Source organism: Rhinatrema bivittatum, chromosome 5 (genome assembly GCF_901001135.1).
Source record: "Rhinatrema bivittatum chromosome 5, aRhiBiv1.1, whole genome shotgun sequence".
Classification (NCBI taxonomy): Eukaryota; Metazoa; Chordata; class Amphibia; order Gymnophiona; family Rhinatrematidae; genus Rhinatrema; species Rhinatrema bivittatum.
Window position 1 is genome coordinate 241,343,197 of NC_042619.1, and position 16,256 is coordinate 241,359,452.

At 44.9% G+C, this 16,256-nt stretch overlaps 1 protein-coding gene across 2 annotated transcripts in view; it reads left to right on the forward strand.

Moving 5' to 3' along the window:
- URB1 (URB1 ribosome biogenesis homolog) overlaps window positions 1-16,256 on the forward strand; it is a 235,012-nt gene that overhangs the window by 200,321 nt on the left and 18,435 nt on the right. For both annotated transcript variants that reach the window (XM_029603591.1, XM_029603592.1), the window contains 2 exons: window positions 4,628-4,825; window positions 5,211-5,452. In XM_029603591.1, the coding sequence (XP_029459451.1) occupies window positions 4,628-4,825; window positions 5,211-5,452 (440 nt within the window). The remainder of the gene's footprint in view (window positions 1-4,627; window positions 4,826-5,210; window positions 5,453-16,256) is intronic.

Here is a 16,256-nt window from a genome sequence, read left to right on the forward strand (position 1 = left end):
TAGAAAGCCTTCCACCTCTCTGTTTCACAAGGGTGTGGAGCATTTTTGATTCCTGGTGTTCTGGGCAGTCTATGGACCCTAGAAGAGTGTCCATTTTGGCCTTCCTTCAAGATGGTTTGGCAAAAAGGGCTGTCCTTTAATTCACTTAAGGTTCAGGTGGCGGTGCTAGGTTGCTTCGAGGCAAGGTTCATGGCGCATCGTTTTCGGCACATCTGGACGTTGTCCGTTTTCTTTGAGGCGTGAAACACCTGCACCCTCCCGTTCAACAGCCGTGCCCATCTTGGAACCTTAATGTGGTCTTGCAGAGCCTCTGTTCGCCCCCCTTCGAGCCTCTACGGTGGGTGACTATAAGGGATCTCACTTTGAAAGTGGTCTTTTTGGTGGCTGTCCGGCGCACAAAATTTCCGAACTTCAAGCTCTTTCTTGCAGGGAGCCCTTTTTGAGAATCTCGGATGAGGGGATTTCTTTGCGGACTGTGCCTTCTTTCCTACCCAAGGTGGTATCCTTTCACATTAATCAGTTGGTGGAGCTCCTGTCCTTCTCAATCTTAGATCTGGCAGCGGTGCACACTAGGGATTTGCGACATCTGGAGGTCAAACGAGCCTTGCTGAGATACTTGGAGGTTACAAATAATTTCCGCTTGTCAGATCACTTTTTTGTGTTGTGGAGCGGTGCCAAGAAAGGGCATAAGGCATCCAAAGCAACTATTGTAAGGTGGTTGAAAGAGACGATTAATTCCACATATATAAGTCAGAGATATTGGATTTAAAGAAGGTAAATGCAGCTTTCAGGGTTCCCCGTTTCCGCATGGAAATTCTGAGATCCAACTCTGAGGTCTGTCATAGCAGCAGTATGCAAGGGAAAGTTCTTGGAATCTTTTGTCTTGATAGAGGTGTATCTGCACATAGTCATCACTTCTGAGCACCAGAGATTCCTGAAGGTCATGGTCCTAAGGGAACACTTTTTTCAAGCCCTTCCCTTCAGCTGGTGATGGCTCCACGTACCTTCACCAAGGTGATGGTGGGGGCAACCGCATTGCAAAAGGAGGGATATGTTGATGCATCCATATCTGAATGACTGGCTTATTCATATGAAATCAGAGGACCTCTGACAATCATTACAAATATAACCATTGCACTTGAAGTCTCTAGGATCGGCGGTGAACCTAGCAATGAGCCATTTAGTCCTCTTTCAAACTCTGGAGTATCTGGGAGCTCAGTTCGACACACTGGCAGAGAGAGTATTTCTCACAGAGAGAGAGTGCTGAAATTGCAGAGTCAAATTAGGCTTTTGCTATAGCTTTCGGTGCCCAGGGTCTGGGACTATTTACAGGACCCTGGGTATTATGGCATCAACATTGGAATTAATACATTGGGCATTTTCGCATATGCGACCTGTACAGGGGGCTCTTCTCTTCCGCTGGAATCCGTTATTGGAAGAGTTTCATCTTCCTCTACCATTAGAGGGGCAAGCCAGGGACAGTCTTTTGTGGTGGCTTACTCACATCAGTCTCGAGCGTGGTGCAGAATTGGAGGTTCCAAATTGGATAATTGTTACCACTGATGTAAGCCTTTCCGGATGGAAGACAGTATGGCAAGATCAGTCTGCGTAGGGCCAGTGGTCGAAACAGGAGTCCTCAATCGGCCAGTGGTCGAAACAGGAGTCCTCAATCAATTAAAGATGAGTGGTGCAATTCGTGTTCCTTGCCTGTCTTCCAAGGTTAAGCGACCATCCAGTATGGATCCTATCAGACAATGTGACGATGGTGGACTACATCAACCGTCAAAGCGAAACCAAGAATCAGGCAGCAGCTCGAGTGACCCAGGAGTTAATTCTCTGGGCAGAGCAGCAATTGGAGCGACTGGCAGCGTCTCCATCTCATATCACTGGAATGAACAATGTTCAAGTGGATTTTCTCAGTAGGAAAAAGTTAGATCCCGAGAAATGGGAGGTGTCAGAGGTAGCAATATGTCTCATTCACAGAAGATGGAGGTATCCCAACCAAAGAGAACGCCAAGGCATTGCGGTTTTACCACTGCTGAACTGAACACAGTACGGAAGAAATCAGAACTCTGGTGCTGCCGTGGACTGAAGGGATTCTTCTTTTTCTTCCCTCCCGTGGCCTCTGGTGGATAAGGGATTACGGTGGATAGAGAATCATCCAGGCAATGTGATCCTGGTAGCTCCAGAGTGGCCTCTTCGACCATGCTTCCCAGATCTGATCAACATGAACATAGACTGGCCCGGATATCGGTTTTCTCTTTTCCACCAGGGCCCAATACTTTTGGGTCAGGCGGCTCACTTCACTCTCATGGCTTCGCTTCTGAGAGGAGACGACTGAAATGGATGGAATATTTTGAGTCTGTTATTTCCATCTTACTGCAAGCTAGTTTACCTTCTACATCCTTGACATTTTGTGCGAATTTGGAGGTTCTTTGAGTCCTGGTTTGCTGTTGAGAGAGTGCAGCCTTAGCCTGTTAAGGCTGTGGTGTCACATATTTTGGCTTTCCTACAGAAAGTTTCTTGTCAAGAGACTGGCCTTTAACTCGAGTCCAGGTAGCGATATTGGGTTGTCTTCGGGATAAAGCGCAAGGGTATCCTCTGTCCACACATCCGGATATTCTACAGTTCTTTTGGGGAGCTAAAAACTTACATCCTTAGGTGAGGAACATTTGTCCATCTTGGAATCTGAATCTAGTCCTTAAAGGATTGCATGAGGCTCAGTTTGAACCACTAAAGAGAGCTATAGTTAAGGACTTAACTCATAAAGTGCTTTTCTTGGTGACTATTTGTTCAAGCAGGAGAATTTCTGAGCTCCAGGTGCTGTTGTGTCAAGATCCCTTCCTACAGATGTCTGATTCGGGGGTATCTTTATGCATGGTGCCTTCTTTTCTGCCTGAGATTGTTTCTGCTTTCAATCTTAGTTAGACAGTAAAGCTTCCAGCTTTTACAGATTTGTATTCCTCTACAGTCATGCAGGGGAGCTTAGATGAGAGGAATGCATTATTGAGGTATCTAAAGGTCACTTGTGATTTCCGTAGATCGGATCACCTCTTTGTACTGTGAAGTGGTCCAAAGAAGGGAAATGTCTAAGGCTAAAATTGTGTGGTGGCTGAAGGAAGTGATCAAGTTGATTTACATTTCTAAAAGGCGCCTGCAACCATGGGTTTAAGAGCATACTTGATGTATTCTGGGGCAACTTCCTGGGCTGAATTACAATAGGTATCTCCTTATGAAATTTGCTGGACGGCTGCTGGGAAGTCATTGCACAATTTTGCTAGGCGGCATTGCTTGGATGTCTGGGCTCCGCCTTCCATGTGCTTTGTTGAAAGTGCTTTACAAGCGGAACTCTCCAGGCCCCACCCAATTTAAGGGGAGCTTAGGTACATCCCAGGAGTCTGGACTGATCGGGTACGAACAGGGAAAGGAAAATTAGCTCTTACCTGCTAATTTTCGTTCCTGTAGTACCACAGATCAGTCCAGAGACCTGCCCATTTACTGGGGGGGGAGAGTCTGCTGCTTGTTCTGTTGCTTTGTATACAGTGTGGAGTTGTTGGAGGTATTCAAAGCTGATCGCTTATGTTAAATTTAGGAAACAAGTTTTCCATTGTCTTTTTGAGCACATTCACCTTCTGGCTCATTGGAGGGGAGGGAGTTTGCTTAGAAGTTTGCTTAGACATTTATGGTGGTTGCTGTCATCTTGGTTTGGGTACAAGTCAATACTGAGGGACTGCAGGTGGTACACTGGGTTATGTAAGGTGTCAGTGAAACTTTCTCTGTCTCCATCTGCTGGCAGGGAGACAAAAACCCAGGAGTCTGGACTGATCTGTTCTTGGAGGAGAAATCCACTAATGGCTATTAATCAATTTTACTTAGGGAATAGCCACTGCTATTAATTGCATCAGTAGCATGGGATCTTCTTAGTGTTTGGGTAATTGCCAGGTTCTTGTGGCCTGGTTTTGGCCTCTGTTGGAAACAGGATGCTGGGCTTGATGGACCCTTGGTCTGACCCAGCATGGTAATTTCTTATGTTCTTATGTGGTACTACAGGAACAAAAATTAGCAAGTAAGAACCAATTTTCCTTTTTACTGCATAATAAGCTAGTGTGTGCACAGTCAGTGGGTGCTTTGTAGGGGAAAATTGGTACTTCATGAACATACAATATATTAACATATGTGGTGATTTATAAGATACCACTGAGAAGGATCAGTTATGAAATACCTAAGCAAAAAAGAGATGGGGAGAAAATGGCTGCAGGTAAGGACCACAAGTCCCATCTGTTTTTTCTGTTCAGGGGTTTTATTGTACTTTGGGCTCTTGCTCATTCCTGAAGCAGTACCACAAAACCTACTTAATCTAAAGCTTTACCCTCATATCTGGCCAGAAGGCAACTGCATTTGATAAATGCAAGACAGTTTCAGTCTAAAAACTAAATTTCTTTCGCTTTGATTATCAGCAAGATGTTACTTTTGCTATGGTACCAGCACTTTCAAAGAGATGATTGATATGGTAGTGTTACCTGCACGGCTGCAGAAGCCCTTCCGAGAGACAGAGAGATTATGTGACAGCTCATTTCTAGTTTAAGACGTTTGAGGTTTGAAAGGATACTTTTGTTTTGTGTTGCAGGTATCTTGAAAGCAGACTTCTCGCTAGTGTCATCTCTTTACTGCACAAATTGTGGGTAACAAACTTGGGAGACAAAGATACTCAGGTTTCTTATGTAGTTTCGTGCAAGGAGGGGCTTCCAAAGATCCCGAAGTTTCTTCCTCTTCAGCTGATCAATGAGTTTCTCTCTGTTTTACTTACACTTATTCAACATATTCAGTAAGTCTTCAACAGCGACATTAAATATATTCATAACACTATTAATTTCTAGCAATGCTATACAAGATTATTGATATCATGTGACAAACAACCTTCATTTTAAAACTCAACCTAAAATTAAAAATACTAATGGCTGAATCTACCTTTTTTTTTTTTTGTTTTGATTTAATATTCTAAAGATATTTTTTACTATCTGTTATATGATACATTACTGAAAGAGGGCTGGTCTGCCTCTTAAATAGAACTTTGTGCCACTTTTAGAAACATCTGAATTGGGCCAGCTGTGGTTTAATAATCTGGTTTATCTCTAGATATTTTAAATAATTGTTATATAATGAATAAAAACACTTGAAGCACTCAGTGAAATATGGCTTATTTTTCACAGGTCCCATGTCAGCTTGCTGCAGTTGAATGAATTTTTCAGTACCCTAAATTCTGTGCTGAGATACCGTACACTGGTCATGGAGGCCTTCAAGGAGATGGGTAGATTCACTATGAATGAAAGAGTGTTTTCCAACCAGGCTGTGTTGGTGCTCCTACATAAGTGGAGCTTCATAGAAAGAGACATGGAGCTTCAAGACAGGATACACACCATGGCTCAAGAGTACAGTCTCAAGGATCTTCTCAGTAAGTGCTTTCAGAACGTCTGCCACAAGACTGTGTATAATGTATTAGCTTGAAGAAAAGATCAGAAATTCATTCAGTGCATTCTAGGTGACTAATTGTTATTGTGAGGATGGTCAGTTGTCTGCAGGTGTTAGACCAATTTTAGACGGAAACCAGCACTTTGCTTCTATAGTCAGTTCAGTGGCACAGTGATAAGTTCATTTCCACAACCAACCCCACCAAATATATCAATGGGTTTCAGTTCCTGGATTAGCACTGTTATCGGAAGGTAGGCTACATCTTTCTGCTTTTTTAGATTTAGCTTCTAGGTCATACAGTCTTTTTTTCTACTATCATGTATCTATCTAGTCTGAACATCCGCCCAACTAATTTAGCTTTCCTGTTCATACCCCAGATCAGTCCAGAAGTGAGTTTTGTATCCCTACCAACAGATGGAGGCAGAGAATAAAATATTTTCAGGCACTGCTACATAACTCAGTGTGACACCTGTAGTCCCTCAGTGTTTCTTGGTCTTCAGCAGATGGTAGAGGCGCAAACCTGCAAACTGGAAGTAAAAAAAAAAAAAATTAAGGAAATAGAAGAAGCACGAAGGCATTTGTGGAGGCTCCCTGAGGTGTTAGTTTCCTTCGTGGGCCATCCCTCAGGTTCAGCAGGTCAAGTAGGGGGTTGATGATCTCCAGAGTGACTTGCCATCAGCTTCCAGAGGGGGCTGATAACCAGAGGTCCTGGTTACCTTGCCCCCTCTGAAGAGTCTCCTTCCCCCAGACAGAAGAAGCCAGTAGCAGCTTGAGGCAGTCAGAAGCAGGGAAGTATTTATTTCTTTGCTGGGCTCTCTGTCGTTAAAAAAACAAACAAACAAGGCAGCAGTACATAGCAGGGCTGCCTGGGTGGCGGTATCCGGAGGTCGGTGCCGGTATTGGGGGTGAGAGAGGACACACCCGGCTCAATGGAAGTTCCTGGGGAGGTAATTTCAGAGTCGGGGAGTGCCTTTGACCGACAGCTGCAGCACGGTTGTAAGCGAGGCTGTTTTGTGTCGGGCTGTAATGGTGTCTCCCGCTGAGTGCAGGAAAGTTTGAAGAGCCTGTGGAGCACGGCAATCACAGCTCGAGGCAGCCTCTTTGTTGGGGAGGGAACTTCCTTGGGGGCTCCAGGCAGCAGATGTTTCTCCTGGTCAAAAGGGCCTATTCCGGAGCCTCGGCGGCCATGTTTTCTGCACGTGGGAGGAGGCAGGCAGAGGCAAGGGAGCTAAAAGATTCCCCTCCTCCGCTGTTCCTGATGTGCCAAGACACTGTAGAAGACTTGAAAGGTACAGGAGAGCTGCAGCAAGACATGGTGGATGCCTCAGATGAGGATTTTCCATGGATTTTGTTCTTCTGTCTCACAAGGCTTATCGGGGTGACGACACTTCTGGGGACTCGGTTGGTGCAGACTATCTCCGGTATGGGCTGGGGGAGGTTTCTGTGGATGATCTTGAAGAAGAGCCTGTGGATGTGGCTTTGGGTAGAATGCTGGATCCGGATGCGGACAGACCCTGAAGAGTTCCGGTCACCGAGGAGGATGTCCCTATAGTGGTCAAGTTATTCTGTAAGGAAAAGCTACATTCATTCTTTCCCCAAGTGCTGGGAATCCAGGTTCTTCAGGAAGATTCCCACATTGAAGGGGTGGATCCTGCCCTGCATGATCTGCGGGGTCCACCAAAGAATTTCCTTTGCCAAAGAAGGTGAAAAAATTGGTTGGCCATGAGTGGGATGCTCCCGATGCTGGCCTTAAGATAGCCTGGGCTATGGCTAAATTGTATCTGATACCAGAGGAGACCCTGAGGCTGTTGAGGCTTCCGAATCTGGATGCAGCAGTGTCTGCAGGAACATGGTTTCTGCGGTAGCAGCTCGGGGGGGGGGGGGGGGGTGATTCCTCTGGTTGCATAGTTGGTCAGTGGATGTGTGGTCCAGGTCACAGCTATGTAATCTCATCATTAAAGAAAGACTACTGTTTGGATCTCGAGCAGTTGATGAAGCATTTGGGGGGTAGAGTCTAAAGAATACATTGCTTGAAGATAAGCAAGGCTAGTAAGAAGACTTTCCCACCATAATCTCATTTTCGAGATATGAGAAGATTTTGCTACAACAGAGGTCCTTCGGCTGCCATGTGGAAGCAAAGCTCGGGAAGGCAGCAGTCCTTTGAGGGACACAAAGACCTTCTTGAGATGGATCCGGTCAAGGGACTGGAGGGAGTAAAGCCTCCCAATGAAGTCAGACTTCCTTGGAAGCTGATGGGGGAGGGGGGGTGCTTGCTCTCTTTTACAAGGAATTGACCAAGAAGACATCAGACCTCTGGTTCTGGATGTGATAAAAGACAGCTACAATTTAGAATTTCCTCACCTGATCAGAGAAGCCTGTATGATGTCTCATTGCACTTCCCATGTCAAGCGAAATGAGAGGCAGTTCAGGAAACATTGCAATGACTGCATCTTCTGGAAGCAATTGTCCCAGTTCCCCCAAAAAAGCAATGACGAGGAAAGCACTCTGTGTGCTTCATGGTTCCCAAGAAGGAGGGCATCTTTTGACCCAGTCAAGATCTGCAAAAGATCAATGCAACGCTACATGTTCCACATTTTATTTATTTATTTATTTATTTAACATTTTTATATACCGACATTCATGAAAAAATATCATATCATATCGGTTTACAAGGAACAAAGAAGTAACATAACATTAACTAGTAGAAGTTTAAAGTTACAATAAAACAGGGGTATGTAACTGGGAAGGAAGAGCATAGAGGGGGACAGATAACTCATGAACTAATTACAACAAGGAAGAAGTAAGTGCAAGAGGGTTATATGAATGGATTCATATGAAATCGCTGCAGACACAGCAGCGGTTCGCACAGGGGAGTTTTCTGACATCTCTGGATTTAACAGAGGCCTATCTGTATATCCCAATACAACCAGATCATCAGAAGTTTCTACAGGTCATGGGGCTAGGTGAGAATTTCCATTTTCGAGCTCTGCCCTTTGGGTTGGCAACATCACCATGGAATTTCACAAAGGTGATGGTGGTGGTGGCAGTGGCGCTCGGGAAGGAAGGGATCCTTGTTCACCCGTACCTGGACGACTGGCTTATCTGGCCAAAGTCAGAACTGGAGTATTGTCACTCAATTCAATGATACATGAATTGTTTACAGTCTCTGGACTAGATAGTGAACCTGGAAAAGAGCCACCTGGAGCCTTCCCAGCCATTAGAATATCCGGCAAGGAGGGGGCGCGCTGACGTCACCAACGGGGATGGACGCATAGGGTGAGAGATCCCGGCATAGCACTGCAAAACAGGCCCGAATCACTGGCTTATGTCTTTTATTTTTGGCAAATTTCATCCCCTGGGGACGGTATGTGATCTGCTATGGCCTCTAAGCGAAAAAGTCCCAATTTGACGCAATTTTCATATCTTAAATTGGGAGAAGATTCTAACGCTTTTATTGCGGGGCAGGCCGCGAGTGAGGATGCCAGGGCGGAGCCTGACCATGCAGCGCCGGTATCGCTATCAGAACTTACTACCTGTACTGAATTATGAGAGTGGTTTATAGATTTGAGAGAGGACCTGAAACAACATAAACAAGGCTTACTACAGTCTATCTCGGAGGTCCGTGAAGACATGGCAGCGCTTGGTCATTGGATCGACGACCTGGATACTAGGGTGGAGGACCACGCCAACCTCTTACACAAGATGGCGACAATACCCAGCAATATTGGGTGGAGCAGCAGACCCTAGCCGAAAAAGTAGAGGACCTGGAAAACAGGTCACGCCGCAACAACATACGCATCCACGGCATACCCGAGCTGCCAGAGTATTCTGATTGCAGGGAGGTAGCGTCGTCCATATTTCGCTTTCTGATGATGGCCAGACCTGCCATTAATAAGGACAATGAGGAGGCTATACCAGCATTTCATATCGAACGAGCCCACAGAACGCTGGGGCCACATGTAGCAGAAAAACCCAGGGATGTCCTGGTTTGCCTGCAGTCTTATCAGGAAAAGACCACACTGTATAATAAATCGTGCACACAACATGAATGGCTGTGGGAAGGCCAGAAACTGGGCATATATAACGACCTCGCGGCGTCAACGCTCCAGAAAAGGTTGGAACTGAGGCCCGCCACGTCAATGCTGCAGGAGCGCAATATTCGATACAGATGGACTTTTCCATTTAGCCTCATGTTTACAGTAGAGGGAATTTCGTACCGCGTAAAAAATATGAGTGAAGCCCAAGAAGCCTTCTGAAAGGCAAATTTGCCCCTTCCCAGGATAGACCAACGGTCGGATGCGGCCCAACTTAAGATGGCACGTACCCCAAGTTGGCAGAGGATGGGTAACAATAGAAGATTGGAGCGGCAGAAGGGATCCATATCGGATCGTCAGCAAAAAGATGCCAGCACTGCACTGCGCTGATTGAGCAAACCCATACCACACCCAATATGGGTTTCAATGTGATTCGGGACGTTGCAAAGTTTCAAGTTTAAAGATTTCTACGGCCGGGGAAGCGATCTACCTGTTGGTGTATCAGACCCTATGTTTGGAGGTGTCCAAAGGTGGGATACACGTAAGTGGCAAATGGGGGGTCTTTTGTCTATGAGCTATAGGTTTAGGTTGGTAAAAGGCATATGTAATGCTGATGCTTGTATTGCTGTGTTTTTTGTTGATATCTGTGAGAATGTCCTTAAGGCCCAGGGTACTGAGGGGGATCTCAGGCGGTATACTTGGAGTATGAGATGGCTTTAAAAATATGGTCCCTTAATGTTAAGGTCCTCAATACACACGCCAAAAGACAATATTTATTATGTGATCTCCGATGCCAACGTTGGCGCTGGAGTGGCCGATAACGTGGCGTTATCGGCCACTCTTTTTAACATATACCTTCTTCCCATCTGCCAACTATTAAAAGATAATGGAATCACCCACTTCTTCTATGCTGACGACATTCAACTTCTTATTCCCATCCAAAATTCAATCGAAGACACCTACAAGAAAACCTCTGCTCTACTTATCTCGATCAAACATCTCCTAAATTCTCTTAAACTCATAATCAACATCGACAAAACTGAAATAATTCCCATGGACAAAAAATCTTACCACCAGAGTGCGGGCAGCGGACAAGATTGCAGGTGTTCAAATGGGGAAAGAACACTTTAAAATTTCGCTCTTTGCGGATGATATTCTTTTGACCTTAACTGACCCAGCTAATTCTGTAAGGGGCGTGACAGAAGAGTTGCATGCTTTTAGTGCTGTATCAGGTTTTAAAATTAATCTGGATAAGACTGAACTACTGAATATCTCAGCGGATCGGTTGTTGTTCAAGAACTTAAGGAAAGGTACCCTTTCAAATTCATTCACTCCTCCCTTAAATATTTAGGGGTCCATCTCGGTCCCGATTTGAAGGATCTTTTCCGCCTCAATTACACACCCCTCTACTGCGCTTAATTAAAAGCGATTTTCAAAAATGGGACAGAGAACCGTACTCATGGTTCAGCCGCGTTGCTATTGTAAAAATGAATGTGCTGCCTCGTCTACTGTATCTTTTTAATACACTGCCCATTTACATTAGCACCGCCATATTACTTTCATGGCAGAAGATAATGTTGACTTTATCTGGCGCAGGAGGCCCCCCAGGGTCGCTAGGAGGCTGCTGTATCAGCCAAGGGACAGAGGGGGCTTAGCGGTTCTGAATCTGGAATGGTATTACGCAGCAGCACAATTAACAGCATCGCTGATATGCATAGGTGGACCTCTATGAAGCGGTGGGTGCACTTTGAAGAACACACAGTGGCGGGGATGCCTTTAGCGGCCATGATTTGGCAACCCCGCAATGCTTGGCCTATAAGGGGAAAACTGACCATGGCTCTGGAAACTACCATGTTGCTGTGGGCCAAATGGAGGGAACGCTTGGTGGGTACTAGGGTCTATTTCCATTCCACTCGACTATATTATAATACCCAATTGACAGCTGGATGCGAGCATCGCGCATTTAGAGCCTGGCAAGATAAGGGCATTTGCCATGTAGAGCACCTCATGAGAGGGGGGGTACTAATGCCCTGGGCAGAGATCCAACATATGTACCAGTTGCCAAGTGGGGACTTCCTTGCTGGGTACCAGATATTACTCTTTCTGCACTCCTCACTGGTTCATACTTCCATATCCCAGGGTAAGACACTGTTTGAGCATTTATGTGACGACACTGATAAGAAAAGAGGCGTGATTTCAAAACTGTATGCATTGTTGTCGGGGACTGTAACTCAGAAATACCCACATGGGACATACTGGGAAGCGGATCTGGGTCGCACACTGCAGCCAGACGAATGGACGCAGATATATACCTCCTCCCATCAATGCTCAGTGTCTGCTATGCAACAAGAGAACTGTTATAAATTGATCACTAGGTGGTACCTTACCCCACATACCCTACATTGCCGATATCCGCATGTCAGCGGGTTATGTTGGCGGGGCTGCGGTCAGGTGGGCACCTTTTTGCATATGTGGTGGTCTTGTGCTCCTGTGCAACGACTATGGACAGAGGTCGCGTCTTGGATTGAAGATCTACTTGCAATGAAAGGAGTAATGGATGTTGGATTTATGTTATTACACATCCCACACCCAACCCTGGATAAACCACAAAAAAGCGTTTTGCCAACAAGTCTTTATTGCCACTAGAATTGCAATTGCCAGCTACTGGAATTGGACGGAATTGCCATCTCTTCATCTGATACAACAAAGTTCATCTATATTGTAAAATGGCTGCCATTACAGCGGAGATACATGAAAACACATCCAAATTTCAAGCGATCTGGACACCATATATCCAATGGGAGAAACAACAAGCAAATCAGTGACTTTATTGCACTCTGTCTGGACTCTTTGCTTATATATGGCTCTCACAGGACATCGGTTTATATTTACTTAACATTCCTATTATCCTAGCGTGAGCTCATAGACAGGGAGGGGAGGGAGGGTGGGAGAGGGGACAAGGGGGGGATCCGGGTCATGACAATGTTAATTTGTATGTTGTAATATAACCACTGTGGTGGACTACGCCATATAATTTGTATGTTACTTGTGATAATAAAAATTATAAATTGAAAAAAAAAAAAAAGAATATCTGGCAAGGTGTTTCTTACCGCAAACAGAATTTCAAAGCTGCAGTCTCAGGTGCTTCAACTGTTGCGGCTGGTTGTGTCCAGGGATTATTTGCAGGTCCTGGGTTCAATGGTGTCTATGCTGGAGTTAGCTCCTTGGGTGCTTACTCACTTGCAGCCTCTACAGAGGACACCTTTGTCCTGGTGGCATCCGCTGTCGGAGGAGTATCGGTTTCCTCTGCCATTTCAGGGGGAGTCCAGGTCCATTCTGGTGTGGTGGCTGTTGCATCCCAGTTTGAAGAGAGGAGTGGAGCTGGGGATCCTGGACTGGGTGGTAGTATCCATGGATGCCAGCCTCAGGGGAACTAAATCTGAACTACAGTGGTTTAGATCAACTGACAGGGAGAGACCAAAAGGCGAATGGTTTCTCAGGAGGCTTAGTAGTTGATTCACTGAGTGAAAAAGCACCTAGCAATTCTGGCAGCATTTCAAATAGCTGGACTGCATAACATGCAGTGGCGTGTCAGGGCGAGCAGACAAAGGTCATTGGTTGAAAAGAGAAGCCATCCTGGTCAGTCAATTGTTGTGGAGACAAGGGTGGTTTGCAAAGCATTGGTTGTCTTCCACAGAGTCGAGGTCGGTCAGTGCGAGTAATTTCTTGGACAATGCCACGATGATGGCATGTATCAATCGTCAAGGTGGGACCAAGAGTCGTATGGTGGCTCAGGAGGCCCAAGAACTTTTTTTTTCTGGGTAGAAAAACATCTCGCATGGCCAGAATGAACAAACTGCTGGCAGATTATCTCAGCAGTCAGCAGCTAGATCCAGGAGAGTGGGAGCTGTCAACAGAGGCTTTTGCTATCAAGCCAGGTGGGGCAGCCACCAGCTGGATCTCATGTCATCGCAAAGCAAGGCCAAGGGGAAGTGGTTCTTCAGCCCCAGTAGAGAGAACAGTCCAATCTTGGCCGATGGAACTCCTGCTATATGTGTTTTTCCCGTGACCCCTCATGGGTTGTGTGTAGTGTCGCATAGAACATCATCCAGGAAGGGTTATTCTAGTGGTGCTAGTGTGGCCACACCATCTGTGGTTTGTGGAACTGGTGCAGTTAACGATGGTCAGTCCCATCCGATTGGTTTATCTGTGGGGGTTGCTGCATTAGGGGTCCATATTTTCGGATCAGGCGAAGCAGTTACGTCTTGCATCCGGGCGTTTGAGACGTGGCATTTGCGTTTTATAGGGTGCTTGGAGCAGGTCATTGCTACTTGGCTTCAAGCTATAAGGCCAGCCACTTATCTGGCTTAGATCAGAGTGTGGAAAGTTTTTGAGTCATGTAGCGCTTTTGCGAGTGAATGTTTCTCAAGTCTTGGCCTTTTTGCAAAGGGGATTGACAAATGACTAAGAATGCTTTATGAACGCTGGATCCTGTACATTGTTATTTATTATAGTTGTTGTATTTACTAATTCTTTTTTCTTGTTATGCTTATCAGTATTATCCATACTTCATGTTAATTATATTCGTCTGTTAATTGTAAGGGCTCTGCCCAAAAGTTATTTGTTTTATGTAAACCGATACGATGTGCGAACGGCTATCGGTATAGAAGAGACTTTAAATAAATAAATAAATAAATAAATAAATAAGCTTTCAATTCCCTCCTGGTGCAAATGGCAGCTTTGAGATGTCTTCACAGTAAGCTGCACTGCAGGCCATTGGCCTCACATCATGATGTCATCTGGTTTTCTGAAGGGAACAAAGAATTTGCGCTTTCTGGTCCATAGGATGTAATTTAGTGCTTCAGGTACTGTGTGGATCTCTTTTTGAGCCGTTGAAGTCTTCGTTGAAGGATCTCATCTTGAAAGCAGTGTTCTTGGTGATGATTTGTTCTGCCAGTCTGATTTCGGAGCTCCAAGCCTTATTGAGTAGAGATTCCTTTTTGTGAATTTCGGATGACAGGATTTTGTTACATTCGATTCCTTCCTTTTTGTCAAAGGTTGTGTTTGTGTTTCATCTCAGTCATAAGGTGGAGCTTCCAGTTTTTCCCAAATTTGGCATCTGATTTTCCACATGTAAGGCAGCTGCATTTGCTGGATCTTCATTGAACTCTGTTGCACTACCTTAGTCGCTAACAGTTTTCGGCGTTCAGATGGTCCTTTTGTTTTATTCAGTGGAGCAAAGGGAAGTAGGGCTTCCAAGTCCACAATTTCTCAATGATTGTAGGAGGCAATCTTTTCATCTTGTTTTTGTAAGGGTTGAACAATTCCAGAGGAGTTGCGGGTGCATTCTACCAGGACGCAAGTGACCTTTTGGATGGCCAATTGGTCTCGCTACAAGGGATTTGTCGGGCGGCAACTTGGTCTTCGTTGCATACTTTTACCAAACATCACAGGTTGGATGTGCAGGATCCAGAGTAGGCTATGTTTGGAGTAAGTTTGCTCACGGGTCTTTTGGGTTACCGCCCAGTTTACGGGAGCTTGGGTACATCCCACTTATCTAGACTGATCTGGGGTATGAGCAGGAAAGGAAAATTAGTTCTTAGCTGCTAATTTTCATTCCTGCCCCTGTTTGCAAAAGACCTCTCTTGCTTCTGGTAGTTATTAAGGTAGAACTTTGCTGATAAGGCAAAATTTCCATAGTAGTAGCTATAAAAGTCTTATAGTTGGAAAGTTTTTCTTACCCTCTTTTGAGGAGGGGGCTCCAGTTAGATGGGCTCTAACTTTATTTCTCTGTTCACCCTAATTGGGGAGTAATGTTGCATTTGTTGAAAGTAAGAATCTTGGCTTGGGTACAGGACAATACTGAGGGACTACAGATGGCACTGTCAGTTAAATAGCAGTGCCTGAAAAGTTTTTATTCTCTGCCTCCATCTGCTGGTAGGGATGCAAAGTTCACTTGTGTGGATTGATCTCTGGTATTCCAGGAACGAAAATTAGCAGGTAAGAACCAATTTTATTTTACAATTCCCATCACTCTTTAAGAGATCCCCCTGTATTTATCCCATTCTTTCTTGAATTCAGATAACATTTTTGTCTCCACCTTCACTGGGAAGATGTTCCCTTCATCCACTACCCTCTCTGTAAAGAAATATTTTCTAAGATTACTTTCACCCTCATTCAATGACCTATTGTTCTAGAGCCTCCTTTCCATTGAAAGAATCTCGCCTCCTGTGCATGGAAACTTTGAGATATTTAAATGTCTTTATCATATATCTACTAGCTTGCACCTTTTTTCATTGATAGCTCAAAGCAAATTACATATTTCCCTGTCCCAGAAGCTCACAATCTAGGGGGGGGGGGGGGGATTATCATAAAATAAAGGTTTTCTCCCATTTTGTGTCCATGGAAAAATGCTTAATAAATGAGGCTCTAAGTTTGTACCTGAGACAAGGGAGGGTGAAGCGACTTACTCAAGGTCACGAGGAGTGTCAGTGGGAAAAGCAGATTTGAATGCTGTTCTCAGTTTGCTTCTCTAATGACTTCTTGCTCACTGATCTGTTTTTTTCATAAATGTATCCAATTTTTATAGGAAGCTTGTCACCATGATCATCTCTGCTGGCAAAATATTGCACGATTTCATCACTCTTTTAGTATATAGTCCTTCTGAAAGTGGTGAAACATTTATTTTAAAGTTTTTCTATGCTGCCTGTACAGTATGCCGGTCTAAGCGGTTTACAAAATTTAACATGCATA